Genomic DNA, 27,103 nt, shown 5'->3' with positions numbered 1-27,103 from the left:
CTAAGCTACATTATAAAGTCAATAGCCAGCAAAAAAGAGAATTCTTTCCAACATCTGTTGAACATTTTGGCAACACAGCAGATGGTCAAGACAAAGGAGTTGGATTCACGTTTGAGAAAAGCACTTGTCACAAACTACAACAAAAGGAAATAGCTACAGAACAGTATCAAAGAAAGATGTAATACCAACATCTACAATCAGAGCAATAATAAAGTACCACAGAACAAACTAAATTGAATTAAATCCGAAGAATAACTGGTACAGGAGAATCGTCTGAAGCTAAAAAATATCAAAGATTAAAAGCCAAGGACTTGAAGAAAGATTTTGAAGAATCAGGCAAAATAGTACATGAAAGAACTGTACAAAAGGATATGGAACACAGAAGAGTTGTATACAAGTAGACCTCACTGCAAACCACTTTCAAACAATTCAGAAAACAAACCGTCTTAAATAAGCCAAGAAACATTAACATGAATCTGAAGCATTCAAATAAATTCTCTGGTCCAATGAGACTAAAATACAAATCACCTCCCCCCTCCCCCCCCCCCCCCAAAGCAGACTACAGTATTTTTGGAGAAAAGAAGGGAAAACCTGTTAAACATGGAGGTGGTTTAATCATAATATGAGGAAGTGTGGCAAAGTGGTTTGTAGTGCGCAGGTGTAGAGGTGATGCAGTGCACAGCAATGATTGACAACACAGTTCATGGTCTAACAGCTCTTTATTTTGGCTGTGTTGATTGTTTGCAACAATAAATATTAACTGGCAATACTCAACAATGGTATTGCACAGTTAAAACCCACAGGGTTCAGTCCTAAAATAATATGGTTTATAATTATAACACGCACTTTAAACACTTACACGATCACAATATCCCAAAGTGAGTGCTCCTAGTGCAAGTGGTGAATTATAAAACAATGGTGAAAACAGTAGTGCAGTGTGGTCCGGGGTTGGTGCCGGCTTTTAGCGACAGCTCCCTGATATTTTAGCGGTCTACAAATGACAAACGTAACAGTTATTGAGACAGCCATGCAACACAACACACTCACGGTTAGTTTACGTTTCAGTTCAGCAACTGGAAGACTTAATTATTGCAGCCATGTATCAAAACATTCTGCAAAGTACAGTGATGCCATCTGCTCGTAGGTGGATTGGCAGACAGATTAATCTTCCAACAATACAACAACCCAAAGCATACGGCCAAGTCAACTCTAGAATTCTTGAAAAACCAAGATAAAAAAAAATTCTGGAATGGCCTTCGCAAATCACCAGATCGCAATCCAATTGAAATGCTTTGGACTGATCTGAAAAAACCTGTAGCCAAGCAATGTGTATCCAATCTGTCTGAGCTGAAGGATATATGCAAGACAGCAGACCCAGATGTCACCAACAATATGCAACATACAGTAGTCCCTGGCTACAAGGACACTCCTAAGGAAGGAAGCAAGGTGTTCTCCAAGGGCAGCTGACCACAGCCACAAAACACCAAGGCCAATCACAATATGAAACAATAAATACAAATGCATTTATTACTTTTGTCATGACACACGTGCATCAACATATGAAATGAACAGATTAACCCTTTGCAGTCCATTTATTAACCCTTTGCGGTCCATTGTCGGACTGAGTCCGACATTGCAATTATTCCTCACAGGTCCTTTAAAAAAGGCGTATCTCATGATTAGTCATACATGGTATCAGGTATCAGATAACAGGGCGGTCTGAAGTAAACAAGTTGGCTGACTGAATCAGCGCACAGAAAACACAGACATTTGCAGAGCTTTTTTGAGATGTTATAGTAATAAAATAATGACTTGGATCGCATTATTGAGGAGTTTGGTGATAAAACGAGTGATCCGGAGATGATCGATCGGTATGTACGACTATTATTATTATTATTATTTATTTCTTACATAGGTGAACGCTATAGCAAACGAAAGGGTGGGGCGGGGCTGGAGATGCCTAGTGAGTGCTTTGTTGATATGCAGGGCCGTTTAAACCTGTTTGACTGTGAAAAAAAATACTTTTAAACAGCGTGTCTAAAATTAACTGCATGTGTGAAAATTAATTAGACCTGGCGTGCCCGACGCGCAATTAATAAATGGACCACAAAGGGTTAAGTGCGCGTTAGGTCCAATTTATTTTCACACGCGCAGTTAATTTTAGACACGCTGTTTAAAAGTATTTTTTTTCCACAATCAAACAGGTTTAAAAGGCCCTGCATATCAACAAAGCACTCACTAGGCATCTCCAGCCCCGCCCCACCCTTTCGTTCGCTATAGCTTTCACATATGCTAAGATATAAATAATAATAATAATAATAATAATAATAATAATAATAATAATAATAATCGTACATTCCGATCGATCGATCATCTCATGATCACTCGTTTCATCACCAAACTCCTCAATAATGCGATCCAAGTCATTATTTTATTACTGTAACATCTCAAAAAGGCTCTGCAAATGTCTGTGTTATTCTCTGTGCGCTGATTCAGTAACAGGCAGCTTGTTTCCTTATGGCCGCTCCTATCTGATGCCAGGGGCAAGTATGACTAATCATGAGATACGCCCTTTTTTTTTTTTTTTTTTCCGGCTTGTCTCGGCTCCTGTCGCTCCCACTCGGCCATTGAACGGTTCTCTGCTTTTTCCGTAGAAAAAACGACTAAAACACCGTTTTTTGCGTCTTTTTGATGATGTCGGACAGGGTCCGACATTGGACCTGATAGGAATAATTGCAATATCAGACCAGGTCTGACATAGGACCGCAAAGGGTTAAATTCAACACTTCTCAATATATCCAAGCATCTTGTTGGCCTTTTTTATAGCTTCCCCACATTGTCTAGATGAAGACATTTCTGAGTCCACATAAACTCCTAGGTCTTTTTCATAGTTCCCTTCTTCAGTTTCAGTATCTCCCATATGATATTTCTAATGCACATTTTTATTGCCTGCATGCAATACTTCACACTTTTCTCTATTAAATTTCATTTGCCATGAGTCTGCCCAGTTCTGAATGCTGTCTAGATCATTTTGAATGACCTTTGCTGCTGCAGCAGTGTTTGCCACTCCTCCTATTTTTGGGTCGTCTGCAAATTTAACAAGTTTGCTTACTATACCAGAATCTAAATCACTAATGTAGATTAGGACTAGCAGAGGACCGAATACTGATCCCTGTGGTACACCACTGGTTACCTTGCTCCATTTTGAGGTTTCTCCTCTAATCAGTACTTTCTGTTTTCTAGATGTTAACCACTCCCTAATCCATGTGCATGCATTTCCTTGAATCCCTACTGCGTTCAGTTTGAGAATTAATCTTTCATGCGGGACTTTGTCAAAAGCTTTCTGGAAATCTAAATAAACCATGTCGTATGCTTTGCAATTATCCATTTTCAATGTTGCATCCTCAAAAAAGTCAAGTAGGTTAGTTAGACACGATCTCCCTTTTTGATCTCCCTTTTTGTTGACTGTCTCCCAGGATATTGTTACCATAGAGGTAATTTTCCATTTTGGGTCTTATTATACTTTCCATAAGTTTACATATAATAGAAGTCAGGCTTATTGGTCTGTAGTTACCTGGTTCAGTTTTGTCTCCCTTTTTGTGGATCGGTATTATGTTTGCTATTTTCCAGTCTGTCGGTACAACCCCTGTGTCAAGAGGCTGTTGCATGATCTTGGTTAGCGGTTTGTAAATAACTTCTTTCATTTCTTTGAGTACTATTGGGAGGATCTCATTCGGCCCAGGGGATTTGTTTATTTTAAGAGCTCCTAGTCCCTTTAACACTTCTGCATCTGTTATGCTAAAGTTATTTAAAATTGAATAGGAACAGGTCGACTTGTGGGGCATGTTGTCCGTGTCTTCCTTTGTAAAAACCTGTGAAAAGTAATCATTTAATATATTTGCTATTTTTTTTTCTTCATGTATGATTTTGCCATTTGTGTCTCTCGGACATTTAACCTCCTCTTTGAATGTTCTCCTCTTGCTGTTATAATATTGGAGAAACATTTTGGAATTGGTTTTAGCCCCCTTAGCAATATTGATTTCTGTCTCTCTTGGCCTTTCTAACTTCATTTTTGACTTGTGTTTGCAGTTCCAAGTACTCTTTCTGTGTACTTTGTTTTTGGTCCCTTTTAAACACTCTGCAAAGTGCCTTTTCGCTGAATATGTTTCTGTTTTTTTGTTTTCTCCCCCCTTCCTTTCTAGTTTAAATTCTTCTGGACCTCCTCAAGGATCCTTTCTCCGTGTTTAGGGCGGTGCTTTGTGTTAAAATTCATTCTCGTATTCATAATTACCGTTAGAGCCGCTGCTGCGTTTTTACCATATTAGGGGTGTTTTGTTTATTTAGTTTGTCGGTTTATTATTGTATCTTATTAACATACACTTGCCTATTGCTTTTCTCTTACTTAACCCTTTGCGGTCCCATGTAGGACGTAGTCCGACATTGCAGTTATTCCTATCCTGTCCAATGTCGGACCCTGTCCGACATCATCAAAAAAACGCAAAAAAATGGGTTTCTAGTCGTTTTTACACCGGAAAAAGCCAAGAAAACCATTCAATGGCCGAGTGGGAGCGACAGGAGCCGAGACAAGCCGAAAAAAAAAGGGCGTATCTCATGATTAGTCATACTTGCCCCTGGCATCAGATAGGAGCGGCCATAAGGAAACAAGCTGGATGGTACTGCATCAGCGCTCAGAGAATATCACGGACATTTGCAGAGCTTTTTTGAGATGTTATAGTAATAAAACAATGACTTGGATCGCATTATTGAGGCGTTTGGTGATAAAACAAGTGATCAGGAGATGATTGATCGGTATGTACAACTATTAATATTATTATTATTATTTATTTATTATTATTATTATTTATTTCTTAGCAGACGCCCTTATCCAGGGCGACTTACAATTGTTACAAGATATCACATTTTGTTTACATACAATTATTCATTCATACAGTTGGGTTTTTACTGGAGCAATCTAGGTAAAGTACCTTGCTCAAGGGTACAGCAGCAGTGTCCCCACTGGGGACTGAACCCACAACCCTCCGGTCAAGAGTCCAGAGCCCTAACCACTACTCCACACTGGCATATGTGAAAGCTATAGCGAACGAAAGGGTGGGGCGGGGCTGGAGATGCCTAGAGAGTGCTTTGTTGATATGCAGGGCCTTTTAAACCCGTTTGACTCTGGGGAAAAAAAATACTTTTAAACAGCGCGTCTAAAATTAACTGCACATGTGAAAATAAATTGGACCTGACGCTCCTGACGCGCACTTAATAAATTGACTGCAAAGAGTTAAATCAAGGGAAGTAATGTTAAAACTTTACAATGCATTAGTAAGACCTCACCTAGAATATTGTATTCAGTTCTGGTCACCTCGTTACAAAAAGGATATTGCTGCTCTAGAAAGAGTGCAAAGAGCAACCAGAATTATCCCAGGCTTAAAAGGCATGTCGTATGCAGACAGGCTAAAAGAATTTAATCTACTCAGTCTTGAACAAAGAAGACTACATGGCGATCTGATTCAAACATTCAAAATCCTAAAAGGTATAGACAATGTCGACCCAGGGGACTTTTTTGACCTGAAAAAAGAAACAAGGACCAGGGGTCACAAATGGAGATTAGATAAAGGGGCATTCAGAACAGAAAATAGGAGGCACTTTTTAACACAGAGAATTGTGAGGGTCTGGAACCAACTCCCCAGTAATGTTGATGAAGCTGAAACCCTGGGATCCTTCAAGAAGCTGCTTGATGAGATTCTGGGATCAATAAGCTACTAACAACCAAACGAGCAAGATGGGCTGAATGGCCTCCTCTCGTTTGTAAACTTTATGTTCTTATGTTCTTACGTTAAATGCAGCAGCAGCAGCAGCTCTAGATTACTCTTACGATAAGTCAGTTTTGAAAAGATTGGATAAAACATTTGAATTTGACAATGGAGTTACCCGTACAAGATTAATGGATCCTTTTTTTTTTTTTTTTTTTTTTTTTTTTTTTTAAATCAATCAGTCCACAGGTGTGGTTAATTGATTAATCACAAATGGATTAAAACCCCTACTTTAAAAAAATAAATAAGTTAGTTTGTTTTTTGATAAAGATTTGTTTATTACTAGAATTGGTGCATTTTGCTTTGTTTTATTAAAAAGTGGTTAAAGTTTACTAAATACTTGTTCTTAATCTGTTACCTTAAAATTACTGTATAAGCATAATTTGCCAATACTTTTGTCTGCGAATGTAACCCATGCTGGAATTTGGGGTTTCAAAGCAGAAAGGTATAAAAGAGAGTAGCGCTTTTTGCTCATTTTCATTTGGTCAAAATGTGTCAGTTAGACAGTAAAGTTACTGTATTTTGAGCTAACATGTTAGAAAACGTTAGGTTATTACAAAATGGGTGTTCCACTTTAAGATACCTGAACTAAAAACTTTATAACAAAGACACCCATCCGAGGAGGGTGACGTAGTGCTGCTCCGCCCCCACGAGCATAAACTCACTACTCACCCTGAAAGTATCGTCATTTTCCTTTGAGAATCGCAACTAAGGATGCCGCGACCTCACAGTTAATGGTTAATATTCCTATTTCAGGGAACCAGGGTTATGATAATAACCTAGCCTTCCCTTTCAAGTAGGGAATATTAACCATTACAAAATGGGTGAGTATACCCAAGCTGTCGCAAGGACATGGAGCATACATCAATAAACAAGCCGAAGCCACCTTGTGCCTGAATCATTACCAGCACAGCTGGAATAAAAACATTAGTCTGGACTCACTCTAATGTTCTATGAGTCTAACCAACTGTCACAAGGACATGGTATATAACACTGAGCAACAAAGCTAACCAAACAGCGCATTGTGCTACAAACAGTATTTCCAGTAAACTGAAAAACATTAGAATGGACTCGCCTCTAATGTTCTGTCATGAGTTCAATGCGTCTGTGATGAGAACCTCTCTCCTGGCGACGCTGCCCAGCACTACGCTTAAGCGTAGATGGACAGGCTCTCTCGACCAAGAGAGCGCCTGTAGACAGTGTCAGGACACAGAAGGTTGCGGTTCAGAACCGACGGACAAGCCGTGCGGTTGAACCAAACCTGCAAAAGGCGCATATGCAAAAGAACCAGTGGGAGAGTGTTTGATACTGCTACCATCAAGCCCAGAAACCTCTGGAAGACCACTACAGATAGTGCCCTGCCAAGCTGAAACAGCTCCAAGCAGGCGGTTACTCTCAGCACTGTTGTCTAACAGAGCTGCCAACATGCGTCCTGAATCCAACCACACCCCGAGATAGGTCACTATCTGGGTGGGTGCTAGCTGGTTCTTTGCATGGTTTACCTTCAGGCCCAACTAGAGAGAGGCCGAATGGTAGAACACAGAACTGGTACACTGTTCCCTGAAAGTCCTGTTTTGGCACCAGAAAATACCTGGAGTAGAACCCCCGTTCTTGCGGGGGAGGGGGGGGGGGGGTCTACTTGCAAATGGTCCGCTTTTGCCTCCTGAGCCATCTGAGTGGCGGCTTGCAGTTCCATGACAGTTATCCTAGGGCTGCTGCTTCGCCTGAGGCACAGCCTGCGCCTGTTGCCTAGGCACATGGCGCTTGAAAGGACGCTTGCCTCCACGGAATGCTTTTGCGGGCTGCCTCCTAGCACTAGCTATATGCTTTCTTTAAAATTACTTTCGGTCACTCTGCACTGCTTATTCGTGCAGACCGTGTCCTTGGCTAGCAAAGACAGGTTAGTAGGTTGAACAAGCACAGCAATGGGGGCCTCTACTGGCAGAAAGTTGGTAAGACCCAGCTTGTCTGCTTCAAAACACTCTGTACAGTAAGTCTACAGAATGGGAAAACGCCGCAGACGTAGCTGGATGAGCCCAAATGCTGTAGCTCGAACAGAAAATCCAGATGAACTGGAGGGGCAGCAGGAGTGATAGAGGGCTGCTCGTCATAAATGGAGCGGCTCTCGTCCCTTGTTTCAGGCCAAGGAACCGCTAACGCCGCAGTAGCTCGTTGCATTAAAGGCATAAGCTCCGATGACAGCGGGAGCTGCTCTAGCCCACTAGCCACTGCCTGCAAAGGTGCAGGGGGAGTGGGTGCTGGAGGATACGGTATTACCGGTGGGACTGAGTGCTCTTGCAGCAGTTCTGTCAGAATTGCCTGCTGGCATGACACAACCTCCCAGATTTTATCCATCTGTCCCGTTTGCCGAATGCGAGCGCCGGCTTTTCTTCCTTCTCCATTATAAAAGGAGGGGTTTTGGAAGAGGAAGATGATGAGTTACTAGATTTTTCGGCTCTACTCTTCTTAGTGCTGCTCCTCCCCCTCCCTTGGCACAAAGCCTTGGGAGGAGGGTCCAGCCTCACCTCATTGGTAATGCTGAATGCCACACAGGTGTGGAAGAACGCTCCTTTGAGCGACGTGCTACCCGGTTCTCCAGTGTACGCTTGGTGAAGGGAGCACACAAATCACAAAAAGTGACGTCAGTCAAGGACCTATGCGCATGCTTGGGACCCAGACAGAGTGCATTTATCTTATCCGTCACTTGCAGGCAGTTTAGCCTTGCAAGAGACACATGTATGGAACCCAGACATGGTAATAGTGCTGTGTTCACAACAGTGTATAGACCACGCAGTGGAGTATTGACACTCTGTACCGACATAGAGGTAATTTTTAACCAATTTACTCAAGGAAGATCGGCACCATTAATCAGTGATTTGGAACTTGCAAACTGTTTTTTTAGCTAGCGTTGCCCTATGTTTGAGCAACCTAATTATTTTCCTCCCAGCGTCTGAATATCATCTGTGGTACTTATTAGCCTTTGGAAGACGAGTTATCCAGATGACACTGATTGTTTAAAAGACAAACCTTTTCCAAAACTACAATAGCTGGGGTCTCCAAGTGGCTCATCCAGTTAAAGCGCTGCCGCTGGAAGCGCAGGATGAGTCACACAGCTTGGACGGCGCCGGTTCGCTGAAGATAAAGGGGGCATTACACTGGCTCCAAAGCTCCCAGGGTGGGGGATGGGAAACCGACAGGGACTCTTTCTCATTGCACAACAGCCAACGTTACTAGCCAGACACCGAGCACATTCAGAGTGGATAAAAAGCAGGGCTGATCTATGTTCTCTGGGATCAGTAGCCGATCCACCTCTACTCTGGATTGCTCAGTGTAAAGCTGATTCTGGCTTTAGGCTTGTGAGATCAGAGGACGTTCACACGCCCTCAGAATGTCTGTGCTGTGTGGGGACCCTGCTGCGATGAGGAGAAAAACATTATTTGACATTCCAAATTGGGGGAAAAATAAATAATTGGTCACTAAATTTAAAAAAAAAAAAAAAAAACTCCCAACAGCTGAAGCGAGTAATAACGCAACTCACTCTCAGATAACCTTGCACTAGCTGCCTGTGGTACAAATACAATCAATACTTACGTTTCAAAGCACTACACTGAAAAATCAACATGCAGCCAACGCAGCCTATACTTTGCAACACTCAGCAAAGCAGCAGCAGTTGGCAGTATGATTTTACTCCCACCGCTCAGAAATGCCACTTTTAAAATGTATTTAGAAAGTATGTATGTATTTTTTAAATGACCAGTTTGTAATGATAGACCTATTTCTTTACCCAGCTGCCTTCTCTATTCCTTGAATGGGATCTTGTGGGTAGGAACCCCCGACATACCACGTCAGAGAACTCAAGTAAATAGAGCACTTGTAATGAGGAAAATACCTAGGCTCCTACACGATGCAATAAATACAAATAAAAATATCATTTTTGACCAAGGAGGTGATCATTAGACAAAAAAAAAAAATCTGAATGGAAAGGGCACTTCCAGCTTCATTCTCCTTTGATGGGCACTTGACATACCTTAATAACCGTTACCAAGAATCTCTTTTCATCTTCTTCATGCATCGCTCCACTGATTGAACCAATAGCCCAGCAAAGTGTATTCAGGTTTTTCCAAGACCACTCTGTACCATTTACTTGATTGTGAAGTTTCTCTGTCATAATACGTTCTGTGTCTGCATAGTCTAAATGTGTAAGGTACACTGGGGAGGAAAACAGCATGTATTTAAATGTATTCAAGAGCCACACAAACACTCTAGGTATAATATACTGAAGGTCATTTAAAACTTACCAAGCGTCTCCCTCATGTTTTTATACAAGTTGATGGAATCTGTGTCCTTCATAAATTCTCTTACAACTTCTCCTTGGTCATTTTCCACAACCAGCACTTCTTCTGGTTTAGCCATTCGGCTGACCATTAGTAGACGTCCCTTGATAAAATGTAAACATTTCAGCACCGAATAAATGTACAAAAGCCAAATACACATTAAAACATTTGAGCTCTCGCTTTTCCTTCAGCATAACTAATTTTCTGATGGTTAGTCCCCACTTATTGGCACTAAAAACAAAAACAAAAAAATTGATATGAACCACCATTAACTTGGCACAAAGTGAGTACTAAGATTCAAGAATATAGCCATAATAGATTTATTAGGAGTATGAGAAGTAAGTATAAAGAAAATGGTTTGAAGCTGCTATGCAATCACTCATGTGTATCAGAAATGGCAGCCTTGACATCAAAAGGAGTCAACGCATTAGTAAAGATCAGCCACCATTAATACACAACTCACTTTTGACAACACTGGCAGATACAGCTGCCTTCGAGGAGGGACATCAAAGTGTTGACTTCCAGACAATATTGGAGACGTAGATGTTGAAAATGGACTTTCTCGATAGAGTTCAGCTGCCAAATGGTTCCAGTACTCAAGACAAATCTTAAAAATCTCCCTTTCTTCAACTTCGGATACCAACAACATGTAATGAAGAGCCTATATAAAATAAAAACAAGATATTGATAGTTTACATATCCCTTGCCAATGACAACCACAATGACCAGAATGTATGCTTAAGTAGGTCACCAGATATGCTTCCCCTATGAGGAATCACACACAGGATTTTACAAATTCGGTATTAATGTAAAGTTATTTAACTATCTTACCTCCATCAGAGTTTCCCTTAGGTTGAGCCTCTTTTCTACGAGTTGCCCATGTTCTTTTAAAAACGTACAGAGAAACAAGCTAAGGTTCTGAATGAAATTCTGCTCATCGTCTTTTCCATTTGAATAAGCCAATCTGATATTGGTGTTTAAAGGAAGCATCTACACAAAAAAAAAATTAAATACATAAATAAAAAATAAAAAAATAGAACAGTTGCTTTACCAAACTCCAGAAGATCATCTGATTCAAAAGGACCATGAAGAACCCATTTAACAAAAACATAATTTTTCAAAGAGATCAGATATAGATGTTACAAAAGAATTAAACAAATGATTAACAATTTGCTTTTGTTATTTATAGATTAAACAATACATGAACTCTGAAGCAGGTTAGAAACACTTTGGGAAAGATGATTACCTGTTTCAGCTGCATCATTGTCAGTGTAAAGAGAGTAACAAACTGCTCCTCATATTGACTGACACTCACACCAGCAATCTCCGTCAGACACTTAAGCGTCACATTTCGAAACATTGGGACGTTTAAAAACTGAAACAGATTTTTGTACATATGTTAACATTTTCCTTTCTGTTAAAGTTGCTGTCTCCCACAAGTTTTTTTTTTGTTCTTTATAATATTGTCTGTCTACAACATTCCACTGTGTCTTAAGTGCACTCAGATTCACACCTTGTTTCTTTATCTTCCCTAATGCATAGTTGTACCAAAATGAATTTAGCAATTATTGTAGACAAATGTTTCAATTAGAAGTCCATCATTGTATTTTTTTATAATAGTGACTAATAGACTTTCTCACATTCAGTTTTAGTTTTTGGTCTGTCAAGATATAGTTTAGTTTTCTGTATATATAATTAAAAAAAAAAAAATACCTTGTATACAAGCGTGCTGATCAGTTTGGTCTCAAATATATATCCAAGCGGAATCCAGTTTAGGAATCTAAGTAAAGTCTCCAGGGTGGCATGGACAAGAGGAGCATTCTGAGAGTTTTCCTATCAAAAAGTAAGGTTAATAAAATAATAGAATCTATCTTGATTACAAAAAGATTGATTTAGCTTAAATATGTTTTAACCTACCATGACAAACTGACAGAGCTGGAATATCTGTGAAAACTCGTTGCACATGCTAGAGGGGGAAGAAGGGAAAAATGAAACATTATGCACGTTCAGTATTATGATGTTTGTGTAACAAGTACCAAACCAAATTCAGACACCTCATACCTGTCTTTTAAATGCTTTGCTTTCACCTGGGTCATCTGTCCACTGGAGAAATCGAACACCTCCTCACTCAGCAGTTTGAGAATGATCATGTTGTTCTGGCAGAGGCTTTCACTGGTCCTACTTGCTCCCACAATGTCACTTATAAACGTTGGCCAGTGTTTGGGCCACTCCTGTTTCAGTATCTGCAAACAAAAGTCAGTGTAAATACATCAAAATTTTGTTTATGTGTTGTTGTTTATTTGGGTGGCAGGAGTTTAAATGTGAATTTCATTAAATAGAATTCATGACACATACCTGAACCAGAATCATGTTCAGTTTCCCAATGTAAACCTTCTCTTTCTAAAAGAAAAAAAAAATAAATCAATAGAACCAGGTTTCTTCCTGGCTTTTGACTTGAATATTCTCACTAGAACCATTTTTCGTTTTGGGACACATGCATTTTCTTTAGGTACCAATGCGATATTTGTTACAAATGTTAAATTATATTTTAATTACTCTCAACCCCTTTGCATCCTCCATTGGCTATGTTTGACTCCCCTAGGGGTCTTTGGGTAGCCTCCATCGGCCATGTTTGATTTTACGATATGTTTAGCTATGTAACTATTCACTGTTCACTTCGAAGAAAGTGGCTTTGATTGGTGTTGCAGCTGTCACTCTCTCAAGTCCTACATTCCCAGAGCGTCGAACAAAGGGGTTTCTTTTTTTTTTTTTTTTTGGACCGACAAAAACTTTCAAATACAGCTAATTTGTATTTAATTAAATAATTCATGTTTGTATTGTTATGCAACCTGTTGACAAGTTCTATATTATTGAAATAATACCTTATAATAATACAGACCTAGAAGTATAAAGGAATAAAAAGAGAAAATATATAAATAAATAATTCCTTACTTTCTACAATTGATTTCTACATTGTCTGCCCACAATACAGCTTGAGAAGTAGAAATAAATATGAATCATTCATACAGTCTCTTCCTATCAAATAAATGGAAAGAATTCATATATACAGTAACAGATTATTGCACATGGGATTTTCAGTCAATTCTGCATATACTTCTAAATAAATAAATATCACTAAATTATTTACTTGCATGTCAGATATTTTCGTTGTCCTTTGAAATACAAAATAGGAATTTTTTTGTTGGGCTGAAAAAAATAGAACTCAGCGCAGGCGATCTGGGAATGTGTATGTGTGAGAGAGACAGCTGCAACACCAATCAAAGCAAACAGCCTGTCCAACAAAGACATGTCCGGCAGGTTTGCACAAGGCCTGACTCTCTATACGAAGTATAGTGGTGCAGTTTAATGCTGTAGTTACATAGCTAAGAAGGGACGCATAGCGCAAAAGCAAAACATGGCCAACGGCGGCTACCCAAAGACCACTTGGGGAATCAGAACAGCCAATAGAGGCTGCAAAGGGGTTAAATGCAAAGTGACCTTGACATTTCAGAAGTTTGTTTAAAGATGTTGCTTATTTATTAAGCTCATTCCTTACTTTAGCCAAGTAAGCAGTTTTCCAAAAACAATTTGCCAAAAGATACAAAAACACTATACTTTTGTGGCAAAAAATGGTTGAAGATATTAGAAAGCATTTGTGTCACAGATCATGTCAAAATACCTTAAGATACTGCTACGGCAGAGAATGCATGTTACCAACACACTTGTTATTGGTTGTGATAGCTCACAGGTAAGTATAGGCTATAACTGGAAAAATACAGGAGGTACAAATTAATATGTATTTAAACCAGACTAATGTTCAATAGAAGTTCAATTATTCAGACGTAGCAACAGGAATGTGAAAAGTCTGGTAACCAGGCAGTGATCGATGAGCCCAAATGTCCACTCCACGCCTTGCTGCTCAGAGCCATTTTAGCAGCACAATTGATCCCTGAACCATCATTAACAAGGATTTACGATCTTATATTTTCTACAAAAAGTTAAGCTTCTTACCTCTACATTTGTTGCATCAGATGACGTTTTGATAATCAAACCAACAACGTATTTTTTTATTCCTAAAAGCAAAGAAACATCCGAGGTGAAAGCCAAAATTTGCTGCTTTGTTCAATATACAGGCTAACTTCACTTTAACGAACCCCCGATTAACGATCCCAACAGCAAGAACCGAAATTACATAATTACTGTATTCAGCATGTAAGTGTACATGCTTTCCCTTTTCATTTTTTCTGTTTTCTTTTAAACATACCATTTAAATTTGGATCAATGTGGAGTAATCTTCATAAAAAGTACTATATATTGATGTTCAATTAAAAAATGAGCATTTCTTCATTATTCTGATGCAGCAAATTGCAAAACCCTATTACAGTGAACACCTTGATATAAGGAACATTTCTCCAGGTCCCATGGGGGTTCATTATAGTGAAGTTAGCTTATATTTATTGTGTCATAGTGAAAAGTTACATCATATATCCAAAACAATTTACACATACTGTTGGGACAGTACGTTCATTCAAACAACTTTGTAAATCAGCACCAAAAATGTTTTATGTTAGCAAAGCAGGGTTGCAAGTTGGTTTAGTTCATCAACTCTTTCAGCTGTTTTTGATGTCCAGTCGGTTTTCAGTAAAACTGAAATGAAAGTTCAAAACCTAAAAAACTGAACTGCATTTGTGCAGCCAAGGGAATGGGACATACCATTATTACATACGTTTGTTTTAACTGTGACAAATACAGCTCAATACAGGGTTATTGCATCACTTGTACCAAAGTAATACACAAATTAGACAATCATAGATAAACTATTTATTATTTCCTGGTATACCCTACCACCCCATTGTCACTGCGGTTGGCTGTTGCAAGTGGCAAATCACATCCGAGTAGAACTGCAGCTCATGTGAGAGAGATAAATAGATAGAAAGAGATCTATCTATAGAGAAATAGAGATAGGATAGCTATAGATATATTAGATGACAGGACTTTAATTCAATCTATATGCCAAACAAACTGAACACGTTTCAATACACACAGTAAATGAAGCTACCTTAATAAAAATAAACTGACCTGCTCACAGAAGCATTTAATTTAAAGCATCTTCCATCTATTTGTCCGCAGCATCACTTGCATTTTGCAGCTTTGCACAGCTTGCCGTTTATTCCAATTTCACAATGGTTCGGAAACTCAACTAACATTTTATTTTCTTGCAATGCTTTTGCATTTGGTTGTTTTAGTCAGTTTAACATTATACATTTTTAGGTCTACACAGATTAATTTAACTGATGACAGACTCAACTTTTATTTAACTTTTTGCTTTCAGGACACTTTAACAAAAGGTTTAAGTTAGGGTATGCGGGCTGAGACTGTATGAAAACAGCCCTAGTCATCTGAACACTGAGACCAAGTTTGAAACTGCGGTTATCCCTACTGAGAGCTGTTAGAATCAATCAGGCAAATCTTGTCAAAAGTTTGGATTTATGTTACCACATCAAAATTGAGGTATGTTAATATGAACTGTCTACATGCAGCAAAATATGCTAGGCGTGCCAGAAAATGCAGCTGACTAGTGCTGAAACTGCCCACGCCTTTTCATTGTACAAATAATTTAGTTTTGGTTCTCATCAGTATCATTCGGTTTGTAATTTTATGGAAATAACAGTTTCAGATCAGTTTTGATTTGGGAAAATTGTAACCACTGCATCCTGAAAGCAAAGTATTTGTTATACAGTATACTGTAACAAAGCTGTCAAATTGCAGTAGAAACCCCATAAACAAACAAACACACTCAAAAGGACATAAACTTAAGTCCCATTTGATTATTTTTGTTCACCCCCACACAGAGAACCATTATGATGTATCTTCACCTTGCTCAAAATAAAATAGAACAGTAGTTACTATGAAAGAAGCAAACTTACAGTACATTTTAATTCAATTACCCCAATCTGGATAAAATACAACTCTTCTGGCATGATGTAATACTACTGCTTGATTAAGTTGACTAGCATTGACGTTCAAAAATTAGTATAGCAAAAAGGTCAATAAAGTATTGTTTTACGTTGTCTTTTAAAATGTAACCACCACACACACCGATTTGTCCTAGTTAATTAGCTGAATTAACCTGTATTTCCAGCTCATTAAGTATGCTTCATATTTTTCTAAAAACAGGGCATTTTAGGTATAGCAATAAGTTTTTGCTGTGAATTGTTAAAACAGCCTAAGACATGTTGTTCCTCCTCTCAGCATGGGTTTCTCTGGTGCACCTGACTCTTGTGCTGTTTCAATTGCACATTTCTAGCAGGAAGTGCAAACTATTGAAGGAAAAGCAGCTGAATTTGAATACAGAATTCTGCTACATAACATGTAGTTTCAATACAATTTGTTAATTATATAGTACTTCCATTTTATTACGTTTGTTCTACTGACCCCTAGTGTACAAATAGCACCCATTTCCTGTTTCTTTTTCTTAATTTGGTAATTAAATAGAAATAACTAAAACATCTAGTTTCATAATCGAGTCAGATGGCAGTGGCTGAAATAAACAAAGACAGGTATTGACTCAAAGTTATTCTTAAAAAGGAAGTATGGATGATTATATTTTTGGTGTCTTAAAGATTTGAAGACCCCAAAAACTGTTTGTAGGTTAACCCGCTACAGTGGTGCTAGAAATCATTCATATATGAACGATGATGTAACGGTGATGTTAGACGCTTACCAAAATGACCGACATCTCCAAAGGCTTCAACAAACAATCAGGGATGGTTTTATATACTTTCAAAACAGAAGTAAAGCTAGATAGACAGAGAGCTAGATGAGAGAGTGAGTTAATTTTTTGTTTTCTGTCAGGAGATTCAGCAATCACAGGTACAAGCTTAGCAGAAATCATACAAAATATTAACTGTAGTGAAATATTCATAGGATAAACTTAAGGGATGACTCTCCAATCAAAATGCATTTCACTAAAGCCCCAGGCCAATAGAGATACCTTTTATTATGAGGTGCTGCATTTCAATATCTTAGGTTTCTGTTTCGATTGCTGTATATACCATGATTTTAAAGCACAGCATTACCAGAGAGCAAACTAAATTGCTTTTCATAACCAAGAATGCTTACTGACCCGAAAGAGAAAAATAAATCAATATGTAAATTTTATATATATAAAGTAACACACCAGGGAATTACACATTTACGCTCCCGCTAATTTTACGCATAACACATATCGCCATGCACAGTATTACATAATATGGTCGTTAACAGGGAAAAACAGGGAAAAATTGTCGGATCAGTCAGAGGGTCGAGGGAGCATTGATCGATTTTGCCAGAAAATGCCATGACAAAGGTCCCACGTTACAAATATATAAGCAAAAGAACATAAAAAATTTTCTTGGACTGGTATTTGAAGACAGACTTGTTTTGGTCATTGGTTTTCCTCAGGTCTATACACAGGACATAGCCTTCCCACAAACCAACTAACTACTGCCACACTGCCCTATTTATATACACCTGTGTCCTTAGTTAATTGACAGGTGCACCTCATTGAGAAACTGTTTGTTTCTGGTTGCCATGTTTACCAAGCCCCGGGCATTCTGGGGACTGTGGTCCTGCTACCCACTTTAAAACTCGTAGGACTACATATTTTCCCTCTGTACTTGTTACAGAGGGTACAAGCTACGCGTTATTCGCAGTCCTATATATACGTGCTAGTATGTCGACATCCAGTATTTTGTTACTTTGCACATACTTGTACAGAGATACCACAACATTTTGCGTACGTTTACAATTTAATTTTATTTTTTTATGTTTTTGATGTTGAGTTGATGGACCTATCTGATGGCAGACCTCTTCATATTGCGCACCCACCAAACAATTTTGTAAAATCAAAATCAGACACAGTATTTATAAAATTCTTTCTGATCCTAGTTCCTGAGGGTTGTGGATACCACTGATATGGTTACAGTTTAGGTAGGAGATCACTAAAATTACACTTATGGAAAAATTAATTTGAGTGCATTAAAACTTATTGTTTACATTCAAACTAGGTAATCAAATATTTCATGAAAACATTATTATCCTAATAATCTTCAAACTCTCAGCTGTTTAGAAAAGTATAATACGCAATACTTTCTGTGGATATTTGTCCTGATACACAAGCCGAAAGTCAAGTTATGTCAGTCAGACCTTAACAGAAGGGTTAAGGAGAAATGATCAAATCAAATAACAGATTGGAATAAGTGTGTGATGTACCCCTATTGCACAAAATGTAGTGATCTGCACCACAAATGGGTTTTAGTGAACACAATAAGCAACAGGTATCCAGGATCTTTTGGTGTTGATCAGATAAACACCAGTTCATTTACTTTCTTCATCATCCAGTAGAAACAATCACTAGAGTGTATAAAAAGAACAATCTGGGGGTTTCATATCAGACTTATTGTTACTATAATGCAACCCTAAATAACTTGTCACAAGATCCCCCCCCCCCCCCCAAAAAAAATAAATTAAAAATATACCTTCACACTGATTTCTGGGAAGAATCTTCCATCTTGTTTTTATAACTGTTTCCAAGATTTGCAGTGCATAGTACTGGAATATAACAGAAATATAAAAGTTAGGGGATTATAACTCCAAAAATCAAAACATAAGCATTGTACTTTTTAAAAACACATTTGCTTTTAAATTATGCCTGCCTGAAATACCACATGGATTTTTACAAGTGCAAACAAACATTTATGAAAGTTACATTTCTATATAAAATAATAATAAATTACCCTTTTTACAACAAATGTCATGCAGATTTCATGATTTTCCTACAAGCACCTACTTTTACATCAAACCATGAAGAAGTCCTGCTGTTTATCCAGGTTCACACCAGAAGGTGAAACTCAGGGGGGAAAAAAAGAAAAAGAAAAGAAAAAGCAATCCAATAGCCAGATTGGCTCCATACCTAGCCAGTCTGGAAGCCAGAGAAACATTACAGTACAATTAACTTAAAAAATATATAGATATATTATACCACAAGTTAATTTCTGGCAAGCAACCAGACTTCAAAACGTAGCAAACCAGACAGTACTGAAGCATCCAGTTACTAGTCTTCCTGACAACCTGGTCAGGTGAATGTACAGAAAGGGCTGTAGACCCCTTTGCAAAGTAAACAGAACTGGTTTTCACCTTGAGCTGGTGTTTCTCTTAAGGAACAGCAAGACAACCAACAGGTTTACTTATGAGTTCAGCTCCATCCCCCCTTGTTATTTTCTATCAAATTAAAATTGAACATCACATTTTTTAATTGTTAGTTTCTAAAATTTAAAATTACGATCACTGGAATTTCAACCTTAGGGATCAATTGATTTTAGCATTGAAAATAGAAGAAAAAAAAAACTACTAAAAAGTTAGTTTAAGAAGTTAGAGTTTGCAAAGTAGAAACATTTCAAACCAACTGACAATGGCCAAGGAGTGGTATTAAAGGTGTATGTTATCAATATAACTTGAATTATGTCCAAGATTAGTGTGCATGGTGGATTTTGATGAAGTTAACTTCTAAAAAAATGTTTTAAATCAATTTAACCCTTCCACTACGGCACAGCTAGAAATCGTTCATACATGAACGATGATGTAATGGTGACGTTAGACTCCCATTTTAAGCCATTTTGAACAACCATTAGTTGCTTACTAAATGACTGGCATCTCCAAAGACTCCAACAACCAATCAGGGAAAGTAAAATTAGACAGAAAGCTAGATGAAGGAGGAGGTTTTTTTTGTTTTTGTTTTTTTTTCCTGTTGGGAGATTCAGCGATCATTAGTACAAGCTTACCAGAAATCACACAAAATAGTCAAAAAAGTTTATAAACCCAAAAATAATTAAATATTAACTGTAGTGAAATATTCATATTTTAAAAATCACGGATGACTCTCCAATGAAAATGCATTTCACTAAAGCCCCAGGCCAATAGTTCCCCCAATACACACACAGATATATATTATTGATTTTAAAGCGCAGCATTGCCGGAGAGCATACTGGATTGCTTTACAAAACCAAGCATGCTTACCGAACCGGAAATATTTATACATATTTACTTATATATATTTACATACATATATATGATGAGTAGTGATACTTTTACAATTTTCACTAAATTACAGACATTTTTATATAAAAATAAATTTTAAAATGTACTCAAACTAGGTAAATCATAGGATATATTTCATTATAGAGTGAAAATGTTTCTCTTAATTCTCAGATTAAGCTGTTTAGAAAGGTATAATACGGTATACTTTCTGCGGATATTTGTCTTGATATGCTGAAAGTCATGCTATGTTAGTCAGAGCTCAAACCGGTAGAATTCAGCATTCAATGTTAGGAGTTAAGCTTTCTACTTCACCTTTAATTCTATTAAGAAATAGAAAACCTTAAATCATTAAAACATTTAACAGTGTGGTATTGCAGATAAAGCAAGTTATTTTTATTTCTATTGTATTCATTTTTTTAAATGTATTATTCTTTTTTAAAAATAATCAACGTAAATCCAAAAATGAAATAATAAAAATCAAGTATAGATTGATCCCTATGGAAGAAATGCATGTAGCATTTTAGGTGTTAAGGCGGCTATTCAATCCTGTCCCCTCCCTCCTCCCACGAAACAATGCAATTGATGAACAGAATTCAGTTAAAGGGAATCAAAAGAGTAGACCTTGTGGAGGCCTGCCGTCAAAGCCTAGCTGTGTCAGTTGCACAGGAAGACACCCCGTTTCTTCCTATTACAAGCAATCAACATAATGGAACATTAATATTAATATCAAATAGTAAACAGATTTAATTAAAAATGAAAATGATTTCATTAAAAGCCCATTGTCTTCGTGCGTAATTGATGCACTATAAAAAAATGTATTTAGATCACATTTAAAGAAAGGTTTACCTTTTGTTTTCTTTCTGTTCCTCAAATCATCTCAATTTTCACAAGATACAAATTTGTGTTTTAAAATACTGTTGACAAATCAACTCAAACATTAGTAATGTCAGTACTAAAGAGCAACTTTTACAGGCAAGCAAAAAAGCAAATACTGCCATTTCCCATTACTTTGAGGAAGTCTTAAATGTATAGGAATTATAGCAGTTTAACCTAAATATAAAAAAATATTAAATGCATATGTATATACACAAGGTATAAATATCTTTAGATAATCGTAAAAAAAGACTTGAGTAATCAAATTAAAACTCAAAATGATTGATTTTACATACACACGACTTTGCGGTACCCCAGGGTAGCACCGTCCCCTGGTCTCTCTTATTTTAAGTCATGAGAATATTCATCATTGCTCCCACATAACCGGTAAACACCAGACAGCTTTGTGCACAGGTGGATTCTGACAGCGAAAGCAAAGCAATAAAAAACGCAAGACACATCAAGAAAAAAAGCACTGTAAAAGGGCAGAAAAAAAGTTAGGTAAAGATACACAAGTTTAGTAGCATAACTTGTAATAAGGCTATTACCTTCACCGTCAGCTACGCATAATTTTTATTTAAAACGTCAGGCAACTTTATTATGATTTTATTATGCTGTTGCTTTATAAAAGCTACAGTAATAAGATATTTTAAACCTGGTTCATACGTCAGGCGCAGACAGCTATAAAAGCTGTGCAGCTTCACTATTTGCTGTATGAAGGACACGTGTCGCAGCCCTTTTTTACTGCGCAGCTGTCGTCCATACTTTAAATACAGACTGCATTCGTGCAATTGGAAAAAGTGACATTTTTGGAAATGTGCAGAGTTTGTACCTGTTATACATGAGGTTTAAAAAAAAAGGTTTTGGCGACACAAATTACAAGTTTCAATGTCTATTTTTTCATAAACCACAAGACAAGTGACAGCAGCAGGGTATCCCGTGTATCAAAGCGGTTTTGCTTAAACTTATTTACGGTTTTCAAAACGTTTTTTTGTCAGAACTCTAGATTTATAATCATTTGTAACAATACTGGAAGTTTACTTTTGCAATGTCCTGTGAACTATAGACAGAAATCCATACTTTACCTGTATTTAATAAAGCTATAATTAGTGACCGTTTCTTAAACTACATTATCTGACGATGAACAAATTAGATCAAAGCTACTTTTCTAGCTGTACAATCCTTAAAGTAAATTGATCGCTTTACTGTGTAAAGGATGTAGTCACTACAGACCGTTTGTTTCATAATGACATTCTGTCTGGAGACACCTTTTGTTAAATTGTGCAAACAAGGCAGAATTAGCAAAGAAACAATTGGAAGGATTAATTATACGTTCACATTAAAAGGGGTGCTATTTAAATTATAATTTGGATCATACACAGCAGTGAGCCTGTGTAGCAACGAGTCAGTCAACACGCTTTTTTATCAAAGTGTTTCATATTTTATCCTGGTTATTATAATGCCAGTACCACGCTGTACATATGATTACTCCCACGACATTGCTGGATTGTTACTAAACTGTTTCATATTTTTCATCATTCTTGTAATGCCAGCCATAAGCATACAGGTATTTTCAAAATACCTTTTTGTAGACTGAACTACAGTGTGAGTGGAACACTTTAAATATGATTCTCACAACAGTGCTGGACATTTGTTTTCTGAACTGTTCCAATATAATTAAGTTTCCCTGCTTATTTTAATGCCAGCAATGAGCCAAGTGATGTATAAACATTATGACATGCAAGTGTCTTCAGGTGCTTTACTTACTATTACAGCAGCAAGAGTCTGATTGAAAATCTTGGCTTTAATACAAAAAAAATATTAATTAAAATAAAGGATTGTTGTAATACAGTACTCACCCTTTATAACGCTATAGTGGGGAGCCATAGTTACAAGACTGTGCTATTTGTGTTCCGCCTTAGAACGAGTATAAAACTGTAATGGTATTATGGAGCAAATGGGAGCCACAACCCTACCGTGTTATAACCGATTCTGCACTATAACGAGACATGTTAACGGGTGAGCACTGTATTTATAAATGTACTTATTTTAACTATCAACATTATATTTATGTTCTAATGTCGTGTTTAATTATCAATAAATTGATAAGTGGGAAAAACAGAATAGGTCATTTTTGAAAAATAGAATTTGCTATTCCCCAGAATGGAAAATCAGTAGCCCTGTGTATGTATGTGTAAACTTGAAATGCAGGCCCTTTAACACTTGGAATGCAAGGTCACTTTATTAACTGGGATCCAACAATTCAACAAGCGCAAAGCAAGATAATTATAGTCAGTGTGTTGACTTTAATCAAAATGGTTATTTAAAAAAAAGGCTTGAAAAGAAAGGTCTGAAGCTAGGCTGCTACAAAGCACTACAGCTGATGGAAAACAAACACGAAAACATAAAACATGGTCCAGATAACAAGCTGACACCCTGCTTCAGACCAAGGTAAAAATATTTGGTTTCCATATGATCAGTATTAAACCATATTAATGTTACTTTATGACTTCCTCGAAGTATGGAATTAAAATAATATAATATAAAGAATTGCTCCCAACCACAGGCTTGCTTACTTTAGTGTTCATATTCTGGGAAAACTCCAAAATGGTGTCAACTCTTGTCCAAGCATCTGGGTGTTCTTTCAAATGGGTCAACACCTCCTGTGCCATTCTTTGCTATAAAACAAAAACAAAGCTTAATATTGCACATGGCAGTGGAATAATGCACTAGACTTTCACCTCAGCTAAAGGGACTTGGTTTCAATGCAAACCACCACACAATGCATTGCAATTGCCACTGGGTACTTTGGTAGGCACCGAGGGAGTTTAGTAACTTACAACATTAACTGAAAGATAATAACAGTTCCTTACTGAAAACGAGATGGAGTAAGGCTATCAATAGTATATTTTCTCCATTAAACCCACAATATGAACTGATGTAGAAGACACTATTTTCAAAAGGGATGTTTGATTTGCTTTGATTCAACTTGTTTTAACCTTCTAAAAACAAGCACAGACTCAAATCAAGCAAAATGTTTGAAAATCAAGTTGTCATGTTGCACAATATTAAAACCGTCTTCAGCATATTAAGAATATGCAATTGTTTTTTTTAGATTTAATACCAGTATTGAGAGAGATAGATATATATATATATATATATAGAGAGAGAGATTATATATATATATATATATGAGAGAGAGAGAGAGATATATGAGAGAGACAGAGGGAGAGAGAGAGAGAGATTATATTTATATATATATATATATATATATATATATATATATATATATATATATATATATATATATATATATATAGTATTTATTTATTTACCTGTGGACCTTCACCATGGTACAAACAGTTCACCACACTGTCCAGTAGGTTGATATCCAGTTTCTGGCTGAAGTCCAGCAGCTGGCGAGCTGCATGGTCTGCTAACATTGTCATAATTGCGGGCATAGATTACTGAAAGAAAAATCCAACAACCAGAGTCATGTGAATTAAACAGCGATCAGGGCACACTCGAAACAGCTGTCAGTCGAGAGGTCTTTCAGGACATGAAACTTTTCAGCACATAACAGCTTTTTTCAAGAGTTAAGAAAAATGTATATTGCTATTACTAGAGTTACTAAAGACAGCTAGTGACCATAGTACTTTTATTCCAAGTTTAAACTAGTTTACAAAGCGCACATTTAAAATAACCATCTCTTGACAAAAACAGGCTAGTTATAACTTCCACCTAGAGACTAGTTCTGAAGATCACATGCCCAGTACTGTCATTTCAAATGTGAAATAGGATCTGTACTTTAATGTTACGCTCACTTGAATAGGCATACGAAAATGAAGGATGTCAACTGAACTGATTGTTTAGGATTGATACTAAAGATAGTGATGTGACAGTTGATTACATACACTTCCATTATCTCACATGTTGACTCACATGTCCACGGAAATTTAGAAGCAGTTGATGTCACCGCTATATTTTGAAAACAAAATCGTAAGCTTTAAAAGCATTCTTGTTCTGTCGCTTTAAGCAGTGCAATTTTGGTATGACACATTACATTCTTGTGTTTATATAAACGCAACTGGTCTCAGCTGGGAGAAACCTGTTGCCATACATACTTACCGACTTTTTAATTACAAAACGATATTCAAAACAAAAGCACACATTCTGCTGTTCAGCAGGCTAACCAAGCGAGTACAAACAAGTAACTTTATTAGTATTAATTTGAATCGTGAATAGGAAAAAAAGGTTCTGCAGAAATGTAACCTCTACACGTGTGTGCAGGTGGTTCACTTAGTTAAAAGCAAAAAAAAGTCAGTGCCATGCATCAAAAACTCCCATGACCCCCTGAGAAATATAAAACAACACAAATGTTCTAAATATTCAAGAACATTAACTTACTAAAAATGACGATTAGGGAGTGAGTTAGGGGCTTTATCAGTCATGCAATATATCTGAACTACACGTTTTGTCAGATAAGATGCCTTAAAATAAATCGCACAGTAAGGTATTACCATGAGAGCAAATTACCAAACTGTAACCTATATTATTGATCATGCGTCTTGCTTTCTAAACACTTCAAAGACATTTTCTGAGACTCAAGTAGTATTCTACAAATGTGGCATAAACCCACCAGTCTGAACACAGGAAATACATACGCCCCCGTGGCTTAACATAAAAAGGCTCCACTATCAGAAAGACACTAAAAATATATGTTCGATTCGTTGATTTCATTCTGTTTACAGATTTTTCACGGATTAATACCTGAACCCCTCCCTCTCCTCCTCCAGAGCACAGGGAACACGTGATACGCATGGACATTTCAACGCTGTCGAACACATTTCCAGAAACTTCTACACACGTTTAACCCACGTAATCGCAAAATAAACTTTTGTTTAATTGTTTCTTGGGTTGGTTTATATTTTGTTCCCGATTTAATACTAGTTACCACACTAGTATAGCGTTTTCTCCGCTGCGTCCCCCGGACGTTCTGACTGGTGGGATCCACTTCATTCAGTTTCTCTTAAGGCCTTCCCTTTCAACAACATTACACACAACCCTCTGAGTTTAAATATCATACAGACCCCTCAGCATAGTTCTCAAAAGCCGTATTTATCCATCGTTCACTTACCTATATTTTAAACAACCGCCCCTCCTTCTGGTTTTATTTCCACCAGTGAATGAGAAACAGTAAAATAGTTTTTAAGTCAGCAACGTGAACTTAATGGTTTCAATGGGTGGTACACAAACCACGAATACCTGGTAAAAGTCCCAAATCCCCGTTTTAAAATGAAACCAATGTGGCTTTCTAGCCAGAGAATTTAGAAAGGAATAAATACCGTTCTAGAATTCCTATACTGTATTCCCCTGAATGAGTATTGCCAATAAGAAACACTTATCTGTGTTTTCCTAGAATAATTACGGCACGCTATGTAACTTGTTATTCCGGTTCATTTTATGAAATAAAATAATCCTTGATTTACTGTTTTATTTATTTTTCTGAAATATTTAATGCAGCGGGGCGGTTTAAGAGACTGTAAGCCTGCGCTTCTTCTCTCAAGCAACAAACTCGCAACCGGTTGAAACCGGTTCAGACTGGGAGATTCCATCTCGGTTTAGTTTTCAGCCGATGGCGCCGCGGAAAAGTTTGGACTAACGTCACGCCCATTCAGCAATTCGACTGGCTTAGGTGCGTTTACTGACAGCTGGACAGCTTTTCTATGGGGTGCCTCCGCTGTCAATCTTTTCAATTCTTGCAGGCGCCCACGCTAGTTGCTCCGCCCAGGGTCCGAAAAAGAAGGCTGGCGTACAGGAGGCGAACCAAATTCTATCTAAACTGTAATTGGACTAAATCAACTGTCGATCACGAACTGGTCATGTGCGCATTTCATTACAATGTATCAGCTACCTGCTCCAGTCCGATAGTGATTGGTTGAACAAACATGATTGGCGTTTGCAAAATTTGTTTCGATCCGCGATGCGAATTATAATAAA

The 27,103-nt window shown here is 37.4% G+C and overlaps 1 protein-coding gene across 2 annotated transcripts in view; it reads right to left on the bottom strand.

Moving 5' to 3' along the window:
• Positions 1–26,723, bottom strand: part of LOC117410930 (exportin-1) — a 35,183-nt gene extending 8,460 nt beyond the window's left edge. The window contains exons 1-14 of one of the 2 annotated variants that reach the window (XM_059025480.1): positions 26,241–26,723; positions 24,439–24,570; positions 23,680–23,781; positions 18,673–18,745; positions 14,165–14,226; positions 12,509–12,553; positions 12,215–12,396; positions 12,071–12,119; positions 11,867–11,986; positions 11,400–11,528; positions 10,985–11,143; positions 10,617–10,814; positions 10,118–10,256; positions 9,847–10,028 (exon numbers count right to left, since the gene is read on the bottom strand). In XM_059025480.1, the coding sequence (XP_058881463.1) occupies positions 9,847–10,028; positions 10,118–10,256; positions 10,617–10,814; positions 10,985–11,143; positions 11,400–11,528; positions 11,867–11,986; positions 12,071–12,119; positions 12,215–12,396; positions 12,509–12,553; positions 14,165–14,226; positions 18,673–18,745; positions 23,680–23,781; positions 24,439–24,564 (1,566 nt within the window). In that variant the 5' untranslated portion in view covers positions 24,565–24,570; positions 26,241–26,723. Of the gene's footprint in view, positions 1–9,846; positions 10,029–10,117; positions 10,257–10,616; positions 10,815–10,984; positions 11,144–11,399; positions 11,529–11,866; positions 11,987–12,070; positions 12,120–12,214; positions 12,397–12,508; positions 12,554–14,164; positions 14,227–18,672; positions 18,746–18,983; positions 20,776–23,679; positions 23,782–24,438; positions 24,571–26,240 lie in introns of those variants that run through there. The other variant, XM_059025481.1, reaches the window with a different exon arrangement.
• Between the last annotated feature and the right edge of the window lie 380 nt (positions 26,724–27,103).

Source organism: Acipenser ruthenus, chromosome 6 (assembly GCF_902713425.1).
Source record: "Acipenser ruthenus chromosome 6, fAciRut3.2 maternal haplotype, whole genome shotgun sequence".
Classification (NCBI taxonomy): domain Eukaryota; kingdom Metazoa; phylum Chordata; class Actinopteri; order Acipenseriformes; family Acipenseridae; genus Acipenser; species Acipenser ruthenus.
This window is presented reverse-complemented; position numbering and strand designations above follow the sequence as displayed.